We start from the raw sequence: 22,622 nt of genomic DNA on the forward strand, positions 1-22,622 counted from the left end.
TCAGGAGTTGGAGACCAGCCTGGCCAACATGGCAAAACCCTGTCTCTACTAAAAATACAAAAATTAGCTGGGCACGGTGGTGCGTGCCTGCAATCCCAGCTACTCGGGAGGCTGAGGCAGGAGAATTGCTTGAACCTAGGAGGCGGAGGTTGCAGTGAACCCAGATCATGCCACAGCACTGCAGCCTGTGTGACAGAGTAAGACTCCATCTCAAAAAAAAAAAAAAAAAAAAAAAAAAAAAAGGTGGTGGCTACAGGCACTGATGTAGTGGCTGGTTGGAGTCAGGCCCAAGGCCAGCCTTTCTGTGATTTGAAACTTTGCCCCATGTGCTGGAGGCCTCATCGTGGAAGGTGACTCTTGCAACTGCAGGTGCTGCATCTGCGTTCAGGGAAGAAGAGAGCAAAGACGGTAGAGCAGCAATTGTGGCCCTTCTATCAGGCAAGTGGCAGCTTCCCTGAAGCCCTGGCCAACCTTCTCCTAGCCCTCACTGGCCATTTCTCAGTCATGGGGCGTCCCCACTACGAACGAGGCGGGAAAGCCCAGGCTGGCTTCCACCAGCGTTTCTCAGCCTTGGCTATGGACGCTTTTTGGGCTGGACAGCTGTGTGTTTGACGGTGTTCTGTGCAGTACAGGCCATTTACCTTTCCTGACCCACTAGGTGCCAGTAATATTTTCCTAGTTGTGAAGCCAAAAATGTCTCCAGAAATTTCCTTCAGTTGAGAAACACTGGCTTAGACCAATCAGGACTTACAGCCTGAGCTGGGCTTACTGCCTGCCTTGATTGGGTTTCTGTTAACAAGAAAGAAAGGGGATGGCAGTTGTGTCTGTCACAGGGGCTGTCATTGGAATCGAGCCCTGCCTGGGTCTCAGGGGCTGGGCTGAGCTCTGCCTCTCTCTGGGATGTCTCACTTAAACCCCACCACAGACTGGGCATGGTGGTTCACGCCTGTAATCCTAGAGCTTTGGGAGGCTGAGGCGGGAGGATCGCTTGGGGCCATGAGTTTGAGACCAGTCTGGCCAACATAGTGAGACCCTGTCTCTACAAAAAAAAAAATCAACAGCCTGCGGTGTTGTGCACCTGTGGTTTCAGCTACTTGGGAGGCTGAGGCGGGAGGATCGCTTGTGCTTGGGAGTTTGACGCTACAGTGAGCCAAGATTGCACCACTACACTCCAGCCTGGGTGACAGCAAGACTCATCTCTACAAAAAATTTTTAAAAATTATCTGGGCTTGGTGGTGGGCACCTGTAGTCCCAGCTACTCAAGAGGGTGAGACAGGAGGCTCACTAGAGCCCAGGAATTGGAGGTTGCAATGAACTATGATCTCAACACTGCCCTCCAGCCTGGGTGACAGTTAGACCCTGTGTCAGTCAATCAATATATAAATAAATAAACAGACCTCACTCTAGCCTTGGGAGGCAGGGGGTCTTATCCGCAGTATGGCGAGGTTTAAGGACTTTCCTAGAGCCACTCAACTACCACGTGGCAGGGCCGGAGTTCAGTGCCATGGTACCTGGCTACCAGGCAGCCTTCCTCCTATGGGACACGGTGGGCACATGGCAGGACATGTCATCCCAGCGGGCAGGCAGGTCACCCAGGCCAGCCCTCTGGAGCGACCCTGCCATGCCCAAGGCCGTTCTTTTTTTTTTTTTTGAGATGGAGTCTTGTTCTGTCGCCCAGGCTGGAGTGCAATGGGGTGATGTCAGCTCACTGCAACTTCCGCCTCCTGGGTTCAAGTGATTCTCGTGCCTCAGTCCCCCGAGTAGCTGGGATTACAGGCACATGCCACCATTTCTGGCTAATTTTTGTATTTTTAGTAGAGACGGCATTTCATCGTGTTGGCTAGGCTGGTCTTGAACTCCTGACCTCAGGTGACTTGCCTGCCTCGGCCTCCCAAAGTGCTGGGGTTACAGGCGTTAAGCCACTGCGGCCAGCCTCCAAGGCCACTCTTGAACCAGCCCCACTGTGCTGCCAGGGCCCGTGTCCCACCGGCTCTGTCCTCACAGGGCTTCCCACACATGCCATCCTCACATCCTCAGAACCAGTTTGGCTGGCCCCGACAGCATCTGCTTCAAACCCACACGAAGAAAAATATTTTGGTTTCTCATGTGGTGGATCACAGGCTGTTCCTGGCAGGTTTGAGCCTGGCTATTGCCTCGAAGAAGCGAGAGCCAGAAACCTGGAAGGTGACACGTGCTGCTCGAAAGTGGAAGTGGAAGCTTTGTGGTGAGCTTTGTGCTGGGCTCATGAGAGCTACTAGGCTGTGAAGTGGGACAGGCTTGGGCTTGATTCAACGCTTCGCCACCTCCCAGCTGCTGTGTGACCTTGGAAAAGTCACCTCACCTCTTCGAGCCTCATTTCCTAATCTGGAAACTGGGATTCAAAATGGTACCTAACTCAGGGTTATTTGAAGAGCCACTGAAATGCAGTGGTGGTGGCCACATGTACACAATGTTAATTTCTTTCTTTTTTTTTGGAGACAGAGTCTCACTTTGTGGCCCAGGCTGGAGTGCAGTGGCGTGATCTTACCTCACTGCAACCTCTGCCTCCCAGGTTCAAGCGATTCCCTGCCTCAGCCTCCCGAGCAGCTGGGATTACAGGCATGTGCCACCATGTCTGGCTAATTTTTGTATTTTAGCAGAGATGGGATTTCACCATGTTGGCCAGACTGGTCTTGAACTCCTGACCCCTAGTGATTCGCCCACCTCAGCCTCCCAAAGTACTGGGATTACAGGCATTGGCCACTGCGCCCAGCCCACAGTGTTAATTTCATAGTCGTCTGGCATCTGTAACCCACCTTCCTTTTTGGGGTAGAGTTAGGATTTACAGAATGCTGTTTTCTGGGCAATTTGGTCTCCGCAGCCTAAGTTTCCAGCCGTAAAAAAGGAATCTCAGAGTAGGAGCAGGACAGCATTTCTCTCCGCTAGATCCAGAGGACAGGGGAATGACTTTTAGCAATGAGGCCATTGCACCACGGCCTGGCCCTCACAGCCCCCTGAGAGCAGGGATGGCAAGGTGATGCTCACCCTCAGCCTGGTCCTGACCTCACAATCTACAGGCAGCTCCAAGATGTCTCTGAACAGGACCTCTCACAGGTGTCTGTAAAGGGCCGCCCTCCATAGATTCACTCAGGGCCGGCCAGGCAGTATCTCCATCCATTCCCTGTTGCCGTGGCCTGTTCAGGATGATCATGGGCCCTGGGCGGGTCCAAATGAGCCTCATTCCTGGGGCTATTGCTGGGAAAATGTGCAGGAAGAGCCTTCTTCCCCCTGGAGTTGCTGTGCTGAGGGGACAGGGCTGCAACTGCAGGTGTAAAGAGATATTCAGAAAGAACAGCACATGGAGGAAACCTTTCTAAGAAGGACAGCAACATAGAATCACCTGCTAGGGCCAGGCGTGGTGGCTCATGCGTGTAATCTCAGCACTTTGGGAGGCCGAGGCTGGTGGATCGCGTGAACCAGGAGTTCAAGACCAGCCTGGACTACATGGGAAGACCCTGTCTCTCCAAAAAATACAAAAATTAGCCGGGCGTGGTGGTGCATGCCTGTAGTCCCAGCTACTCAGGGAGGCTGAGGTGGGAGCATTGCTTGAGCCCGGGAGGTTCAGATTGCAGTGAGCCGTGATTGTGCCACTGCACCACGGCCTGGGCAACAGAGTGAGACCCTGTCTCAAAACAAGAAAAAAAGAAACCTTAGGCCAGGCATGGTGGCTCATGCCTGTAATCCTAGCACTTTGGGAGGCCGAGGTGGGTGGATCACCTGGAGTCAGGAGTTCGAGACCAGCCTGGCCAACATAGTGAAATGCCGTCTCTACTAAAACATAAAAATTAGCCAGGCATGGTGGTGGGCAGCTGTAATCTCAGCTACTCGGGAAGCTGAGGCAGGAGACTCGCTTGAATCCAGGACGCAGAGGTTGCAGTGAGCTGAGATCACGCCACTGCATGCCAGCCTGGGCAACAAAAGCAAAACTCCATCTCAGAAAAAAGAAGAAAGAAACCCCAGATCTGGGCAAGCCCCTGCATACAGCCGTGCCTGAAACCCTTTTCCTACAAGAGCTAATGAATTCCCTTTGTAGCTTAAACCTGTTCAAATTGACATGTGACTGAAGAGCTGCCACGCGGGCTAGATAATAATGTCCCCTACCTTCAAATGAGAGAATAGATACGAAAGCTCTGGGCTCCTGTAAGGGACTGGTATTGTTATGACCATTGGCGCCCAAAGGGTGAGGCTGGGGTCTCAGCTTTGTCACTTACAAACCTTGAGTACCTTACTTCACTTCTTAAGCCTCAGTGTACTTACCTGTGCAATGGGATGCTATTGTACTATTTCTCAGTGGTTATGAGAATGAAATAAGATTTAAAAAGTTCTTGGCATGGTGCCTGGCATATGATAAGTACTTGATCCAATGTAGTCCTTGTTTAATAACAACAAATGGTAACAGTGAGTGTGGCCACAACTACTACTGCTAGTAATAAAAGCAGTAATCACAGTAGTGAGGGTGGTAACCACCAAGAGTGGTGGGCCCAGCCTGCGGACTAGCCAGGCGCCAGGCTGGGAAACCCGGTTTCCTACTCAGCCCTCCCTACTCAGCCCCTAGCAACGTTGCCTTTGACTGAGGTGGCACCGACTCTGTGGCACCTCCTTCTTCCAACAGGTGCCATCCTGAGCACTTGGAGGCCAGCTTGTTTACCCTCCAGACCAAGGGACGCAGGTGACGTAGGCCAGGAAGGCTGGGCCCTCAGAGGCTTAGGCTTTAAGCCAGCCTCTCCTTCATCACCAGGGGCCTGGTGGGTGATAGCAGGGTGCTGCAGTGCTGTGTGTGCACCTGCCAGACCATACTCGTCTTTGGGGACAGCTCCCTGATCTCTCTTTGGGGACCTTAAGATTCTGGGGGACTGTATTTGGCAATTAAAAATACAGAATGAAAAAAATTAAAATTAAAATTTAATTTAAAAAAATTAGCCAGGCATGGTAGGGCACACCTGTAATTCCAGCTGCTTAGGAGGCTGAAGTGGGAGGATGGCTTGAGCCCAAGAGTTTGAGGCTACAGTGAGCTATGATCATGCCATTGCACTCCCACCTGGGCGACCCCGTGCCACCATGACACCCCATCTCTATAAAAATATATATGTATAAAATGCTCAAGAAAAACAACAAATGATTTATTTGTATGTGTCTCCAGTATTGTATGGATGTACATATACTAAAAAATCAGTTTTTCAGCCGGGGTCGGTGGCTCACGCCTGTAATCCCAGCACTTCGAGAGGCTGAGGTGGGAGGATCACCTGAGGTCAGGAGTTTGAGACCAGCCTGGCCAACATGGTGAAACCCCGTCTATTAAAAATACAAAAATTAGCTGGGCGTGGTGGCACGCACCTGTAATTCCAACTACTCAGGAGGCTGAGGCACGAGAATCACTTGAACCCAGGAGGCAGAGGTTGCAGTGAGCCGAGATCGCACCACTGTACTCCAGCCTGGGCGACGAGAGCGAGACTCCATCTCAAAAAAATAATAATAAAAATTCAGTTTGTATATCTGAAATTCAAATTCAACCAAGCAGCCTGATTGTTTTCTGGCAACCCTGGGAACTGTGACCCCGCCACCCTTGGACCATGTGATTCTCCTGGGGGCCAAACTGGCTTCAGGTCTGGGCAGATGAATTCAGGTGTGACCAATCAGAGCAGCTTATCTAGCTGGCCACACTGACTGGGTCAGAGATGGGCACACAACCCAGGCAGGGGCTAATGAGTGTTGGCCTGGGAGCTGGCAGTGGAAGGAGGGGCTTGAGACCCTTTCCCTTAAACCAATTTTGGTCTCTCTCAAGCCATTATGGATGCCCTTCTGCCATCAGGGCACCCCGGCTGCCCAGTCAAACGAAGAACACAGCTGGACTCAGTGTTTTCTGCGTTTATTTTCTAGAGTAAATTAGGTGCCACCTGGCAGGGTCCCCACACCTGATGCCCTTCCATCTCTCCACCACCCCTGCCCCAGAGGCCAGCCAAGGCCCGGAAGGAGAAGACCATATGGCCCGCCTGCCTGTTCCTCTCTGGGGTGGACGGAGACTGGCACTGGGAGGGAAGTGGTCTGCCACCAGGAGAAGGTGTTCTGAGGGGTCTCCAGGGCCTGGCTGGGACCAGGATCAGGACAGGTAGGGACGAGGGTAGGAACCAGGTGAAGATACAACTAATTCCTGCATCCTGCACCAGCACCGTGATCCTACGGAGCCCTTGGCCAGGAACGGGCCAGTTGCTGCTGGCCTCTCTGTTGAAGGACACAAGCTCTGACCTGGAGAGCTACCCTCTCGACCCTTTGGAGAGGGCACCATAGAGTGAGGCCTCGGGCAACAGTCTCGGCTGCTCAGTGAGTTCGAGCCACTGGGGTGGGCAGGGGCAGGGTTAGATGGCATCACCCTCACTGTCAGACTCGATGACGTCCAGTGGCTGCAGACGCAGGGAGTCGTAGTTGGGGGGCGGGGTGCCCGGGATGGGCAGGGCCTGCTCACTGGGGTAGGGCCCGGTGTTGGGGCTGCGGGGGGCCGTGTCAGGCTGGAAGCCGAAGTTGGTGTGGGCCTCCACCAGCTCAGCCACCGTGGGTGGTGGGCCGGAGTAGCTGGCTTGGGCTCGCCGCTGCCGTAGGCTCTTGGCCAAGGCCACCAGCTTGATGATGGTGATCCACACAAAGTCGATGATGATCTCCCCAAACTCGATGAGGCACAGCACAGAGCCCCCCATCCAGAAGCCAAACTGGCCACCCAGATTCGAGAGCAGCCAGACGAGCTGTGGGGAACGGGGAGCTGGGGTGGGCTCAGGCCACACATTCTTGCCTCTAGCCCAGACTCACAGGTTCCTGGGAGGTGATTCTTGGGTGGGAATGGGAGGCGGTGACCATCTTGGCCCAGGGGAATAACTTGGGACTGCTTTGGGGATCTCCTAATCCCTCCATAGGGCTCAGAACCCTTCCCCCACCCTCAGGGTGCAGGGGTCAGGGCAGGGCAGTGCTGGGGTATCAGGAGCCTCCTAAACTCACGTTATTGGCTGCTGATTCTTCAATGGTGCGATAGTTAAATTCTTGGAAGTAGATGTTGAGCTTGACAATTCCCTTCCTGCAGGAGGCAGCGAGAAGGGCCAGGACTAATGTATCCCCCTTCCAGACAGACAGACACATGCGTGTACATAGACACATGCACACACATGCATGTGCACACACACCCACATGTATGCACACACACCCACATGTATGCACACACGTATGCACCCACATGCACCCACACACCCATGCACACATGCACACGTGAACACACACAGGAAGGCAGCCAAGGAATGGCCGCCCCATGCCTCCTCTATCCTGAGCTTCTCTCATGCGTGCTCCCATGAGTGGTGAAGTCCAAAAAAGAATTGCAAGTGCAGCCCTTCCCAGCCCCTCTGGGCATCTCCACCCAGCACCCATCCTGTGGCCCCCTTCCTCTACCCCTTGCCTACCAGTTCCCTACAGGACACTCTGGCCTGGGACAGCCCCAAAGATCTGCTCCGAGCTCCCCACTTTGTACCCTCAGGGTGGCCCGGGTTACACGCAGTGACTCTGTACAGAGCTCTTCACTGAGCCATGAGCACCTTCACTGCACCTGGGACAGAAAGGGGTGGCTGTGTGGGCTTCCCCTCCCACGTGGTGGTCCTCAGAAAGGCTGTGCTATCTCGTGTCTCCAGGGTTCCAAGCTTTGTCTTCTGCCTGGACATTGGTGCCTCTTCTTATTTGAACAGCACTTACTCCTCCTTGGAGAGTTCACTCAAAGCCACCTCCCTACGCAGACCTCCCTTATCTCTCAGGCAGACTAAGGCTCCTTCCCTGCTGTACTCAGACCCTCCTCTCCTTAAGCCCTTTTTGCATATGTTTGCCCCCTGAACTCCTGCTAGCTTGGACTGTGTGTCTTTCTTGTGCTCAACTAATGTTTTTGTTGAGTGGATGGAAAGATCCATGAATAAATGGAGGATGGCTGGGTGCGTGGGTGGGAGAATGGAGGGGTGGATGATGGAGGATGGATGGGTGGAGGATGGCTGGGTGCGTGGGTGGGAGAATGGATGATGAATGGGTGGAGGATGCTGGGTGTGTGGGTGCGAGTCTGGAGGATGAATGGGTGGAGGATGGCTGGGTGCGTGAGTGGGAGAATGGATGATGAATGGCTGGAGGATGGCTGAGTGTGTGAGTGGGAGAATGGAAGGGTGGATGATGGAGGGATGAATGGGTGGAGGATGGCTGGGTGTGTGGGTGGATGATGGAGGATGAATGGGTGGAGGATGCTGGGTGTGTGGGTGGAGGATGGAGGATGATTGGATGGCTGGGTGGACAGTGACAGAGGGAAACACAGGCTCCTCCTTAGCAGCTGGTAGACTCAGAGTCCCTGTGGCTGCCTTTCCTCTCTCACTCCTAGTGCCTCCTCCTGGAGACTTGCTCCTGGGTCTGACCCATGTGAGAAGGTGTCTGAGGAGCTGTCCTGTGTCCAAACTCCTGCCCTGAGTTTCTGGACCCTCTTCCCTGCTTCCCCAGCCCCGCCCAGGCTCAGGCTCACCTGCTCAGGGTGATATTGGTGCTTTGGTCCCGCTCCTGAGACAAGACGTGGAAAATCCAGTCCTGGAACCCAAGAAGGCGGCTGCAAAAGTTGCATCTGCAGCATCCCTCCCAGTCATGGCCCTGCTCCCTGGGGGAGGTAGACCACAGCCCTGTCCCTTCCCAAGGCCCCTGGGGGAATCACAATTTGGATGGGGAGCAAGAGGATGGTTGTAGTGGAAGCTGTGGCTGCTGTTCTGGGGAAGAAGGGACTCGGGTCTCCAGACTCTTCCCCAGCGGGCCTGGCCACCCTGTCTGGCTCTTTCCCACCTCTGGTCCTCATGCTTCCTGCTCCGTCTGCCTGGAATCCTCCTCAGCTCTGCCCATGTTGACTCAGCCTCTGCCTCCAGGTGTCAGCTCCAATGTCACCTTCTTGGAGAGACCTTCCTTGACCACGCTATCTAACGTGCTTTCCCAGAGGGTGGGCATGGTGGCTCATGCCTGTAATCCCAGCATTTTGGGAGAGCTGGTGTGGGAGGATTGCCTAAGGCCAGGAGTTCAAGACCAGCCTGGGCAACATAGCGAGACTCCATCTCTTTAAAAAGTTTAACAATTAGCCAGGCCTGGTGGCATATGCCTGTGGTCCCAGCTGAGGACCACAGCTGAAGCAGGAGGATCACTTAATCCCAGGAGTTCGAGGCTTCAGTGAGCTGTGATTATACCACTGCACTCCAGCCTGGGCGACAGAGCAAGCCCCTGTCTCCAAAAATAAAAAATAAAGTAAAAATACAAAAATAAAGTAGTTTCCCCCAGTTACTCTCTCCCATCACCTGTTTATTTATTTCACAGCCATAATCACACTTTGAAATGATTTTATTTCTGTTTGTGATCTTGGCCTTCTCCTATTAAAAGGATTATGTCTGTCTAATTCTGTGTTGTGTACATAGCACACTGCCTGGGAGAATATTGGTGGAAGGAAAGAAGGAAGGAAGGAAAGAAGGAAGCAGGGAGGGACGAAGAAAGGGAGGAAGGAAGAAAAGAGGAAGGAAGGAAGGAATGAAGGAACGAAGGAAACAGGGAAGGAGGGAGGGAGAAGGAAGGAAGGAAGAAAAGGAAGGAAGAAAGGAAGGAAGGACAGAAGGAAGGAAGGAAATGAGAAGGGAGGGAGAAAGAAAGGAAGGAAAGAAGGAAGGGAGAAGGGAGGGAGAAGGAAGGAAGGAAGAAAAGAAGGAAGGAAGAAAGGAAGGAAAGACAGAAGGAAGGAAGGAAATGAGAAGGGAGGGAGAAAGAAAGGAAGGAAAGAAGGAAGGGAGAAGGGAGGGAGAAAGGAAAGAAGGAAGAAGGGAAGGAGAAGGAATGAAGGAAGGAAGAAGGGACGAAGGAAGGAAGAAGGGAGAAGTGAGGGAGGGAGGAAGGAAGGGAGAAGGAAGAAAGGAAGGGAAAAGGAAGGGAGGAAGGAAGGAATGAAGATGGAAGGAAGAAATAAAGCAGACAAAGGAAGGAAGGAGGGAAAGAGAGAAGGAGGGAAAAAGGCACCCCCTCCAAATTTCCAAAAAGCCCACATCTTATGCCCAGACTTGTCCCCAGCCCAAAGCTGAGGGCCAGGAACTCGGCCCCCAACTGTCTCACCTCAGAGGCCTCAGAAGGCCAGTCAGCCATGGAGATAGTCATCTTGTACTGGGTGTCACTGAAAGAGAAGGTCAGGCCTGTTGCGGTCCCTGCCAGCGATGCCCCTCCATGCCCGCCCGCTGCTGTGCCCGCCCACCCGCACTCACTTGCAGGATTCCTTGCACATGCCAATGCAGGTCTCTCTCTGGGCCACGCTCATCTGCAGATCTGAGTAGCAATGGGCTGTGCAGGAGACAGAGAGGCAGCCAAGAGGTTGGAGGGGGCTTTCTAGCCCCGGTCCCCTGCTGAGCCTCTGGCTGGCCCCTCTGCTCTCCTGGCCCTGTGGTCAGGTGGCGGGAGGAGGTGTCATGAACAATCACCGCTCCCTACCCAGCCCCCGACCTCCAGCATTTCACCCCAGTCTGGCCTGGGTCCCAGCTCAGGCCGGTCAGAGCAGCTTTCCTTTTGCCGGCCATCCCCATCCCTGCCTGGGGGATGGGGTTATGGGGTCATGAACAAAGGGTGGGTGACTGGAAGGAGTAACGTTTTTCCCGTTTAGTTTGTGTTGGTTGTAAGTGGTGAGTCTCCTGCTGACAGCATTCTTTTTATTCTCTCTTTTACTTTTTTTTTTTCTTTTCTTTTCTTTTTTCTTTTTTTTTTAGAGACGGGGTTTTGCCATGTTGGCCAGGTTGGTCTCAAACTCCTGGCCTCAACTGATCATCTTGCCGCAGCCTCCCAAAGTGTTGGGATTACAAGCATGAGCCACTGCATCCTGCTGACAACATTCATCGGTGGTTGGACTCCAGACCGCCAGGGCTCCCAGGCCCCAGCTCCAATTGCTTGTGAGCCCAGCAGGGCTCTTCTTCCCACTGTGACTTCAGGTTTCGAGTCCTTGGAGGCCACCATCATGCTAATGGCTTCCTCACCCTCCCCTCCCACCCAGCGCCTTGCAGAGAGACCCAGTGAACCCACACAGACATGAACACACATGCTGAAGAGGGATGCATGGCCTTATCCATACATGCACGTGCACACACACACACATACACACGAGTGCACTAAAGCCAGAGTGCACAAATGCAGACCCTGGAAGTGATTTGTGCCTGTGCATAAACCTACACACAGCAACCCACCACACTCACGAACGGCTCCTGTGCGTTTGGACGCAAGCACGGAAATGCCTTTGCATGTGTGCACTTGAAAACATGAGTGCAAGCACACACTTGCCAGCAACCACATGCCTAGGGTTGCGCGTGTGCGAGCATTTGGCACACAGACACAGGCCCACAAGGACACGTGCACCCTATGCCTATGTGTTTCAAGCCCATGCTTCATGAAATTGAGGAGCAGAGAGAAGGCTGGGTTCCTGCAGAAAGGAGGCCTGGGAAGGGATTGTAGGAGGGACCTCAGACTGCGGAGGAGCCACCCTGGGCACATCTCTGGACTCTGCTGAGGGCACTGAGCTCTGCCCCCTCCTCTATGGTCAGAGCCTCTGTGGCCCCAGGTGGCTGGAGTGCCGATCCCCCTGTGTCCCCGCTCACCCCAGTCTGGGAAGTCCCGGTTGTTGCAGTATTTCTCCCCACGGGGCAGTGGGTAGAGGTAGTGTCCACACTTGCAGCTACGGATCATGTGGTCTTGGAAGCAGGAGCGAAGACAGGCCTGTGGGGGGTAGGGGGTTCATAAGGAGAGAACACAGGCACGGTCAGTGATGTCCCCATCCCAACACCGGGGTGTCCAGAGAAGTGATGCCCAGGTTAAGGGAGCTGGGGGAGCTGGCGGAGGTGCTCCAGGGCTGAGAAGCTGTGCTGAGATGACTGGCTGCAGCTACAGACCCCACAGTCCTGGACGCTTTTGGGCTTCCCAGCAGGTCCCTGGACCCCGCAGAGGGACCTAGGCCAGACCCCAGTATCCCAGGTCTCACCATTCAGAGCTGGGGTCCTCACCCTTCACCATGGGGAAGAGCAGCTTGCTCCTGATAATAAAGCCAATGCTCAGAGAGCTCTCATTATGAGGATGCCAGCCTCCATCCAAGCACTTGACACAGATGCACCCTGATAGGCCGCCGAGGAAGCCAGGCAGGCTAGCTCTGCGTTCCTTCCTCCCAGAGGGAAATGCCCAGGGAAAGCCAGGAGAAGGATGATCTCTGAGCGTCCTGACGCACAGTCAATGACAGAGGAAGTGAGTGGCCCACTGGTCTGCAGAACATCTCCTGGTGGGGCGAGGAAGAAGAGGGCTCCTGGGCAGCCTCCGGGAGGCTGGATGTGATGAGTCTCAACTCACTCGGCCCCAACATACTGGGCTTTCAGGTCATTCTGACCTGGTTTCAGTCCACTCAGAGACCAGCTATGTGTCCTAGGGCGAGTCATGACCCTCTGGGGCTCGGTTTACTCATAGGTGAAATAGGGTGCTGAGGACACCTGTCTCCTGAGGTTGGGAGGGAGGATTCAGGGCCACATCAGGTTCTCGGGAAGCACTGCACGGATGGAGGCAGCGGTTCTTGGTGTTTCATTGTCTATCCAGTTTCTTAGGTCCTGACTACCCTGGGCTCCTGGATACAACCCTGGCCAGCTCCTCCCTACCTCTCTCCACTCAGCCCCGCCCTCCACACCTGCGCCCCTGAGTCCCCTACTGCTCCTCCTGCGTCTCTGTCTCAGGTCCCTATGTGCTGCCTTTCTATTGTCCCTAATGAGTCTGTGGTTTCCTGAGGGCAGGAAATCGGGGCTGGATGGCAGATTAAATGGCATGGCCAGGAGGAGCCAGAGCTGGGTTTCCAGCAAGTGTTTTACATTCTTTTTTTTTTTTTGAGATGGAGTCTTGCTCTGTCGCTCAGGCTGGAGTGCTGTGGCATGATCTCGGCTCACTGCAACCTCAACCTCCAGGGTTCAAGTGATTCTCCCGCCTCAGCCTCCGGAGTAGCTGGGATTACAAGCACGTGCCACCACACCTGGCTAATTTTTGTATTTTTAGCAGAGACCAACTTTCACTATGTTGGCCAGGCTGATCTCAAACTCCTGACCTCAGGGGACCCACCCACCTTAATATCCCAAAGTGTTGGGATTACAGGCGTGAGCCACTGCGCCCAGCCTCTTTTTTACTTTTTTTTTTTTTTTTTTTTGTATTTTTCCTGAGACAGGGTCTCACTCTGTCGCCCAGGCTGGAGTGCAGTGGCGTGATCATAACTCTCTGCATCCTCAAACTCCTGGGCTCAAGCGATCCTCCCGCCTCAGCCTCTGAGTAGCTGGGACTACAGGTGTGCATCACCGTGCCCCACCAAGGTGTCTTATATTCTTGTAGACCTCTCTGTCTCATCTGGAAAGTAGGAGTCCTTCCCAGGCCCTGTGACGGAGGCTGGGGTGGGCTCAAGCCGGCTCCTGGTTGGGGTGGGCAGAGCTCCCGTGGGGATGGGCAGAGCTCCCGATCAGGGCCTGGCTCTTGGCTAAGTTTTCTGGCCTGGGTGGCTACCACACCGGAAGAAACGAGAAGCGCAGTTTTCCTGGAATGAAGTTTCTGGGGCTGGAGCCTTCTTCTCCATGTTTCCCACCTCCCTGTACTGCTCTGTCTGTCTGTCCCTCCAGAGGCTCAGATGACGGCTAGAGTTCTCCATAATGGGCAGAAGTCCCTCCAGACGCGAGGTGGCCAAACCAGCCAAGCAATGGATGGGCAGGTGGGCACCAGGAGGGTCATTTCCTATGACTACAAGGAAAGGCAAACCATGCCATGCTCGGGCACCCAGACACTGAGGCTGGCATTGGGCTGCCCTCTTGTTATGCCTCAGTGCACTGATCTGCCAACGCAGACTGGGCTGGAGAGGAAATATCAGCGAGTGGTCATTTTTGTCACCTTTGCAAGGATTCAATCTGCCCTCTCCAAGGGGGCCAGGACTAGGGGCAGGTCTGGGTTAACTCTGGAGATCAGGACAAGAAGGAAGCTGCCAGCTACAGCAAAGAGGATTGAGGGCAGATACAAAGAGGGACTTCCAGTGGGTGCAGTGGCTCATGCCTATAATCCCAGCATTTTGGGAGGCCAGAGTGGGAGGACTGCTTGAGCCCAGGAGTTCGAGACTAGCCTGGGCAACATAGCAAGACTCTGTCTCTGCAAAAAATTTTAAAAATTAAGAAATTAGCCAGGCACAGTAGCTCATGCCTGTGGTCCTGGCTACTAGGGAGGCTAAGGCAGGAGGATCACTTGAATCCAAGAGTTCAAGGCTGCAGTGAACTATGATGGCACCGCTGCACTTCAGCCTGGGTGACAGAGCAAGACCCTGTCTCTCTTTTTTATCTTATTATTTTATTTTTTGAGACAAGGGTCTCGCTCTGTCACTCAGGCTGGAGTGCAGTGGCATGATCTCAGCTCACTGCAACCTCCGCCTCCCAGGTTCAAGCAATTCTCTTGCCTCAGCCCCCTGCGTAGCTGGGACTACAGTCGTGTGCCACCACGCCTGGCTAAATTTTTGTGTTTTTTTTGTATTTTTTAGTAGAGATGGGGTTTTACCATGTTGGCCAGGCTGGTGTTGAACTCCTGACCTCAAGTGTGATCCACCTGCTTTGGCCTCCCAAAGTGCTGGGATTACAGGCGTAAGCCAGCATGCCTGGCTATCTCTTTAAAAATAATAATAATAAAGACCGGGCATGGTGGCTCATGCTTGTTATCCCAGGACTTTGGGAGGCCAAGGCGGGTGGATCACAAGGTCAGGAGTTCAAGACCAGCTGACCAACTTGGTGAAACCCTGTCTCTATTAAAAATACAGAAAAATTAGCTGGTGTGGCGGCGGGCGCCTGTAATCCCAGCTTCTTGGGAGGCTGAGGCAGAGAACTGCTTGAACCTGAGGCGGAGGTTGCAGTGAGCTGAGATCATGCAACTGCACTCCAGCCTGGGTGACAGAGTGAGACTCCATCTTAAGAAAAAAAAAAAAAGTAGGGGGATTTCTTAGGTAAATTGATGATGCATTTGAACTGGGGTCTGCCAATCCCAATGTCCTCATTCCTAGAATGGGAATGATAATAGCATCTACATCTTAGGGTTGTTGTGAAAGTTAAATGATGTAATGTATGTAAATTACTTACAACAGTGACTGCCTAACACATGGTAAGCCTGCTATTACTAGTTTATCAATAAATGCTGCTGTCATTAGTATATTATGGATTCATGGGGGGAGGGGGTTGAAAGACTAAACGATGATGGAATGTGTTCCAGCCCTTAGCACAGCATTTCACACGCAGTGAAAGCTTGATGGTGTTAGCTGCTATTTTTTGTTTTCATCTCGGGAAACCCCAGAGTAAGATCCCTATATTCCCCTGGGCGTCCCCAAGGGCACACCTGCTCAAGTGGGGATGAGAAGTGGCCAGTCCTAGGCCCTGGTGAGAGAGCTCAGGAAGGTGACTGGTCCCACAGGCCCAGGGGTGCCCCATGGCCACCTACAAAAGCCCAGCAGAGCCAGCCTTGCTGGGGCCAGTTCTCCCGGAGGACTGAGGCCTCCACCCCATAAACCCGGACAGGGGCCCCGGGGCATGAGGTGTGCGCCGCCTTCCCACCTGGATGGAGTAGGTCGTGTTGTAGTCACTGTAGAAGTTTTGGACGGGGACCTCGGAGCCATTCACGGTGCACGGGCTGTAGGGCTCCCCCATGCGCTGAAGCTTGTCCTGGGTTTAGAGGGGTTGCTTGAGTGGGGCCCTGGTCGCTCCAGGAAACCCTTTCTGCACCTGCCTTCCATCAAGCATGCGGGGATAGAGGGCTGTGGACCCCTGCAAGTGCCAGAGGGGGCGCCAGAGGGCTCACCTTCCCCTAAAGCTTGGCCACCCTGAGGGGGTTCCAGCCAAAAGGAAGGCAGGCCAGGGCTGGGGGGCCCGGATCTCCTCCTCCCAGGCCAAGGGAAGTTGGCCCTGGACAGGTGGGCCCCCACCCTCAGACCCTCTAGGACTGCCCTTGGGCTCCGGACATACCACGAGTACCCCGATGGATGTCTCTGTCCCCGACATGGCATAGATGCCCTCGTCTCTGATGAAGGGGTATGACCTCTGCTCGTGAAGCATCAGCCTGACCCCAGCCGTGGACGCGAGGAAGGGGACGTAGTCTTCCTGGCCTATGTCCAGGATCAACTTCAGGCCTGTGGGGAGGGTGAGGTGAGGGCTGCCTGAACTTGTTCCTGAGGCAGAAAGGAGACCCCACTACCCACTTCTCCAAGCTCCCTCCAGCCAGGGGACCTCCAGGGACCGCCAAGGAGGCTGGCTCCACTTTGCAAAAACTCAGTACTCAAATATTGCTTGCCTTCTGCAAAGCCCCCATCATCTCCAAGGCAGGCTCTGACGTAGCCTCCTCCCTGGGTGTCTCTTGCCTCTCCATGATCTCTTTTCTGATCAGGAGGTAGATCTAGGAGGCACGGCATGGCCATGGCCCACCCACACCACCCCGCCTCACACCACAGGTGCCCTCGCTGTCACCGTTCAATGCCTCCGAGCTTCTGCACGCCTTCCTCCTGCTGTGCCTTTGCAAATGCTGTTCCCTCACTCTGGAGTGCTGTTTCGTGCTCTGGAATGCTGCTCTCTCACCTGGAATGCTGTTCCTCAATCTGGAGTGCTGTCTCTGCCACTTCCCTTCCCCCTAGAAACACGTGCTCTTCCCTCAGATCTCAACCAGCATCACTTCCTCCAGAAACCTTCCCTGATGGCTCAGACGAGGTGTCAGGGTCTTGGTTGTACGCTCTCCTTAGCCCTGGAACTTTCCTTCTGAGTACCTGCCTCATTTGTGTGATTCTTCTTTTATTGTCTGTTTTCCTTCCCCACTTGACTGTTATCAAGGGAAGGGACTAGACCCAGTCTCCCACGCACCATAGTCCTGAGCTATGTGGAGCTGAGTCTGTCTGGTTAGGACAATAAGGGCTGGTTGAGTACTTGCGGTCTGCTGGGTGCTTTGCTAAGGGCTTCATTAAATGTGAGCTCCTTGGCTGGGCACGGTGGCTCACACCTGTAATCCCAGCACTTTGGGAGGCTGAAGCAGGCAGATCACTTGAGGTCAGGAGTTCAAGACCAGCCTGGCTAACATTGTGAAACCCCGTCTCTACTAAAAATACAAAAATTAGCCAGGCATGGTGGCAGGCTCCTGAAATCCCAGCTACTTGGGAGGCTGAGGCAGGAGAATTGCTTGAACCTGGGAGACAGAAGTTGTAGTGAATTGAGATTGCACCACTGCACTTCAGCCGGGATGACAGAGCAAAACTCCGTATCAAAATAGAGAAGAAAAAATACAAAAATTAGCTGGACATTGTGGCGCATGCCTGTAATCCCAGTTACTTGGGAGGCTGAGGCAGAATCGCTTGAACCCGGGAGGCGGAGGTTGCAGTGAGCCAAGATCACACCACTGCACTCCAACCTGAGCGCGAGCGAGACTCCATCTCCAAAAATAAAATAAAAGAAACATGAGTTCCTTGGATGCTCACAAGGGCCACATGATGGAGGTACTAGTATTGTCCCCATTTTACAGATGGAGAAACTGAGGCACAGAGAAATGAAAGCACTTGTCTGAGGTCTTCCAGTGAGGAAGTGCTTTTGCTGGGCTTCTTACACAGCAGCTGGCTGCCTGACTATAATCATCTGCGTCTGGAAGTAAGTTGACTGGCACCTCTGTGACAGTGCTCTCAGCAGCACGGGGGCTAAGTGAAAGGCACTCAGCTCACCTGCCCCACTCCTGGCCAGCGGCCCTGACGGTCGCTGAATGACAGCCTGCCTCTTGGTGGCCGCAGAGATCAGAACCTGAGAGATGGGAGGAGGGATCCGCTCCCACCTGTGCCTGGCTCACAAGCCCAAAAACCACAGCCAGCCTGAGTCCGCCAGCCCTTCTCTAGCGGTCAGTGCAACACCTGAGCCCCGAGGGAGGGGGAGCCGTCATCCCCCATGCCCCATTTCCTCACTTCCATGGACTCCTTCAGCTTCCGTGTGTCTCTGTCTTTCTTTAAGAATTGTTCAGCCGGGCACAGTGGAACACATCTGTAATCCCAGTACTTTGAGAGGCCAAGGAGGGCAGATTGCTTGAGCCCAGGAGTTCGAGACCAGCCTGGGCAACAGGAGGAAACCTCATCTCTACAGAAAATTAGGCACCTGCAGTCCTAGCTCCTCAGGAGGCTGAGGAGGGAGGATCACCTGAGACCAGGAGGTCGAGGCTGCAGTGAGCCGTGACCATGTCATTGCACTCCAGCTTGGGCGACAGAGCGAGACCCTGTCACAAACAAACAAACAAAAAACCAAAACTGTACACCAGAGGGGCAGAGGGACTAAGAGACTAAGAGTTACGTGTTTCTTTTCTTTTTCAAATTTGTATAAATGTGAGTGGTACAAGCACACTTTTGTTACATGGAGTTATTGTACAGTGGTGAAGTCTAGGCTTTTAGTGTAACCTTCACTGGAATCCTATATACTGTTCTCATTAATTTCTTGCCCCTCACCTGCCTCCTACCCTCCCATGCTGTAAGTCTCCGATGTCCATCCTTCCACACTGTGTGTCCACCTGTGCACATCATTTAGCTCCCACTTACAGGTAAGAACATGCAATGTATTTTGGTCCATGTATTAACTGCATGATCCTGGACAAGTTGTTTAAAAACCGCTTAGAATACTCAGCGTATATGGAGCATTTCCTACTTCCTAGGCAGTTGAAACAATTTACCACATTGCATCATAATGACTCACAAGGCATATGCTATTTACTCATCATAATGGCTCACAAGGTAGATTTGATTTACTATACTACATGCTCTGCTCTGCTACTATATACTAATGTATGAATGGGGAGACTAAGGCTTTGAGAAGGTTGCTCTGGAGCTCAGGAACACCCTGCAAATAAATGGTGGAGCTGCAGTGGTGCGATCATGGCTCACTGCTGCCTTGACCTCCCCAGCTCAAGTGATCTTCCTGCCTCAGCCTCCTGAGTAGCTGGGACTACAGATACGTGTCATCATGCCTCGCTAATTTTTGTACTTTTTTTAAGAGATGGGGTTTCACCTTATTGCCCAGGCTGGTCTCGAACTCCTGGGCTTAAACAATCCTCCCACCTCGGCCTCCCAAAGCGTTGGGATTACAGGCATCAGCCACCATGCCTGGCTGAACCTTGAGCTCTTGACCACGAAGCTGTGCTGCTTCCAAATTCTCACTTTGCTCATCAGCAAAACGGGAATACCAGTTGCTACCCCAGGGATTCTGAGCATTGCAGGAGGGAATGGCTGGGGAAGCGCCTGGCCTGGCCTCCCCTGGCACACAGCAGAGCGTCAGTAGTGGTCACTCCGCTTGATGCCGCATTAGTCCCCCCTCAGGCCCACCCTGCAACAGCTGATGGTATTTCAGTCCCACATCATAGGGGTGGTTAAATTCTCTTGGCTCTGGCCCCAGGATAAACCAAAACTCACCAAATTCAGTTCCAGGGTTGGCCGAAGGAAGTGCCTTCTCTGTCATGCCCCAGTTGAAGATGTAACAGTTGCCATAGTGAGGGTAGAAGATGGACGTGAAGTTCCTAAAAGAAATAGCATCAGCTGCAGGGCAGGTTCCACCACAGACAATGCCTTCCCCGACTATCTGCTTTCCACCCTTCGTTTCCTCCTTGGAGGGGCTCCGAAAGGGAGAGGCGAGCAACAGGTCATTCTGTCCATCCTCTTGCAAAAACCAGAGAGGGGATTCCCAGGCTCCCTTGGGAAAGCAGGGGAAGGGAATTTCTCTGGAGTTGGGGCTCAGGCTCTCTGGTTTAGCCATGAGTTATGAAAAGAACTTTCTGGCCGAGCCTGGTGGCTCACGCCTGTAATCCCAGCACTTTGGAAGGCCGAGGTGGGAGGATCGCTTGAGGCCAGGAGTTCGAGACCAGCCTGGCCAACATGGTGAGACCCTCATCTCTACAAAAAATACAAAAATTAGCCAGGTGTGGTGGTGCATGCCTGTAGTCCCAGTTACTTGGGAGGCTGAGGTGGGAGGATTGCTTGAGACCAGGAGTTCGAGGCTGGAGTGCACCGCTGCACTCCAGCCTGGGTGACAGAGTGAGACCCTGTCTCTAAAAAACAAAACAGCAACAACAACAACAACAACAAAACGAAAAAGAGCTTTCTTAGATGTTTTCATCTGTCTCACATACACCCCAAAAGAGGCACATCCATGTCCTCACCCTCAGAACCTGCAAGTGTGACTTTATTTGGAAAAAGGGTCCTTGCAGATGTGACTAAGGATCTCCAGATGAGGTCATCTTGGATTATCCAGGTGGGCCCGAAATTCAATGACAAGTGTCCTTAGAAGACACAGAAGAGAGACAGATCCAGAGGAGAAGTTCATTGAAGACTGAGGCAGGGCCCTTCAGACATAAGCCGAGGAACGCCTGGGCCCACCAGAAGGCTCAGGGGAAGATTCCTCCTTGCCTCTTCTGTTGACGGGTGTGCTGGAGTTCATCAAACCCTGTCCGGTCAACGTGCATGTTCTCAAGTCTCCAAAGTAAGCAGCTTTAAAAAATATCTCTTGATGTTTTTATATTGTTCTTTTTTCATTTATTAAAAACAAGAGGAGGTTGGGAACGGTGGCTTATGCCTGTAAGTCCAGCACTTTGGGAGGCCAAAGTGGGAGGATGGCTTGAGCCCAGGAGTTTTGTTTGTTTGTTTGTTTGTTTGTTTTGAGACAGAGTCTCGGTATGTTGCCCAGGCTGGAGTGCAGTGGTGTGATCTCACTCCAGGCTGAGGAGAATCTCAGCGATTCTCCTGCCTCAGCCTCCTGAGTAGCTGGGATTACAGGCACCTGCCACCAGGCCTGGCTAATTTGTGTTTTTTTGTTTTTGTTTTTGTTTTTTTGAGATGGAGTCTCGCTCTGTCGCCCAGGCTGGAGTGCAGTGGCTGGATCTCAGCTCACTGTAAGCTCCGCCTCCCGGGTTTATGCCATTGTCCTGCCTCAGCCTCCCGAGTAGCTGGGACTACAGGTGCCCGCCACCTCGCCTGGCTAGTTTTTTGTATTTTTTTTAGTAGAGACGGGATTTCACCAGGTTAACCAGGATGGTCTCGATCTCCTGACCTCATGATCTGCCCGTCTCGGCCTCCCAAAGTGCTAGGATTACAGGCTTGAGTCACCGTGCCCGGCCTAATTTGTGTATTTTTAGTACAGACGGGGTTTCATCATGTTGGCCAGGCTGCTCTTGAACTCCTGACCTCAGGTGATCCACCCACCTTGGCTTCCCAAAGTGCTGCGATTACAGGCATGAGCCACTGCGCCCGACTGAGCCCAGGAGTTTGAGACCAGCCTGGTCAACGAATTGAGACCCTGTGTCTAAAAAAAAAAAAAAAAAAAGCCAGGCATGGTGGCGAGTGTCTGTAGTCCCAGCTACTTGATACTTGGGAGGCTGATGTGGGAGGATCACCTGAGCCTGGGGAGTTTGAGGCTGTAGTGAGCTGTGATTGCACCACTGCACTCCAGCCTGGGCAACAGAGTGAGACCCTGTATCAAAAAACAATAATAAATTGTAAAAAATTAAAAATAAAAACCAGAAGGAATGAGAATAAGTACATCAAATAACACATACACACAAAACGTCACCTGCCATGCCGTATTGTCTTTGAAGCCCTTATGCTCTACAGCAAACTTTCACTGAGTGACTTTTATGGGCCAGGCCTGTGCTGAATCTTTCTGTGTACATGATCTCATTTAATTCTCAAAATAACCCCACGAGGGCAGGTATTATTTTCCCACGTTTTCAGATAAGAAAGCCATTTCCTGTATCTTTTGTCTCGGTCCGTGGCCTTGCAGAATGACTTGGGTCCAGGACAGGCTGTGAAATGGGATATGGGGGTTGCCCCAAGCTCTGCCACTGTCAACAGATTTCAGCTGCTTACTCAACCTCTGAGCTTGGGTTTCCTCCGTGGTGCAAGGGGAAGCAGGAAGAAACCACATTTTTCCACCCAATCAATGTTTGTTGAGGTGGGTGCTGGGCTAAGGACACCAAGCAAAACAAGACAGGGCTGCCTTTTGTAGCTTCCAGTGTGGCTGAGGACAGAGAGTGGAATCCTATCAACCCCCGTCTCCTTCCAAGATGTGATTTTCCTATTTCTTTTTTCTCTTCTCTTTTCTTTCTTTCTTTCCTTCTTTCTTTCTTTCTTCTTTCCTTTCTTTTTCTTTCTTTCTTCTTTCTCTCTCCTTCCTTTCTCTTTCTTTTCTTCTTTCTCCTTCCTTCCTTTCCTTCCTTTCCTTTCTTTCTTCTCTCTTTTCCTTTCTTTTCTTCTCCTTCCTTCCTCCCTTCTCCCTTTCTCTCTTTTCTTTTCTCCCTTTCTTTCTTTCCTTCCTTCCTTCCTTCTTCTCCTTCCTTCCTTCCTTTTTCTTTCTTTCTTTTCTTTTCTCTCTTTCTTTCTCTCTTTCTCTCTTTCTTTCTTTCTTGACAAAGTCTTACTCTGTAACCCAGGCTGGAGTGCAGTGGCATGATCTTGGTTCACTGCAACCTCTGCCTCCTGGGTTCAAGCAATTCTCCTGCCTCAGCCT

General features: G+C 52.7%; 1 protein-coding gene across 2 annotated transcripts in view; it reads right to left on the reverse strand.

Moving 5' to 3' along the window:
* Window positions 1-5,888: 5,888 nt before the first annotated feature.
* The window catches only part of SCNN1B (sodium channel epithelial 1 beta subunit), an 87,265-nt gene continuing 70,531 nt past the window's right edge, over window positions 5,889-22,622 (reverse strand). For both annotated transcript variants that reach the window (XM_025370889.1, XM_025370888.1), the window contains 9 exons: window positions 19,538-19,641; window positions 16,086-16,249; window positions 15,678-15,785; window positions 11,688-11,805; window positions 10,314-10,389; window positions 10,168-10,225; window positions 8,561-8,622; window positions 7,024-7,099; window positions 5,889-6,773 (listed from right to left, as the gene is read on the reverse strand). In XM_025370889.1, the coding sequence (XP_025226674.1) occupies window positions 6,393-6,773; window positions 7,024-7,099; window positions 8,561-8,622; window positions 10,168-10,225; window positions 10,314-10,389; window positions 11,688-11,805; window positions 15,678-15,785; window positions 16,086-16,249; window positions 19,538-19,641 (1,147 nt within the window). In that variant the 3' untranslated portion in view covers window positions 5,889-6,392. The remainder of the gene's footprint in view (window positions 6,774-7,023; window positions 7,100-8,560; window positions 8,623-10,167; window positions 10,226-10,313; window positions 10,390-11,687; window positions 11,806-15,677; window positions 15,786-16,085; window positions 16,250-19,537; window positions 19,642-22,622) is intronic.

The sequence above is a fragment of the Theropithecus gelada genome, chromosome 20, assembly GCF_003255815.1.
Source record: "Theropithecus gelada isolate Dixy chromosome 20, Tgel_1.0, whole genome shotgun sequence".
Lineage (NCBI taxonomy): Eukaryota > Metazoa > Chordata > Mammalia > Primates > Cercopithecidae > Theropithecus > Theropithecus gelada.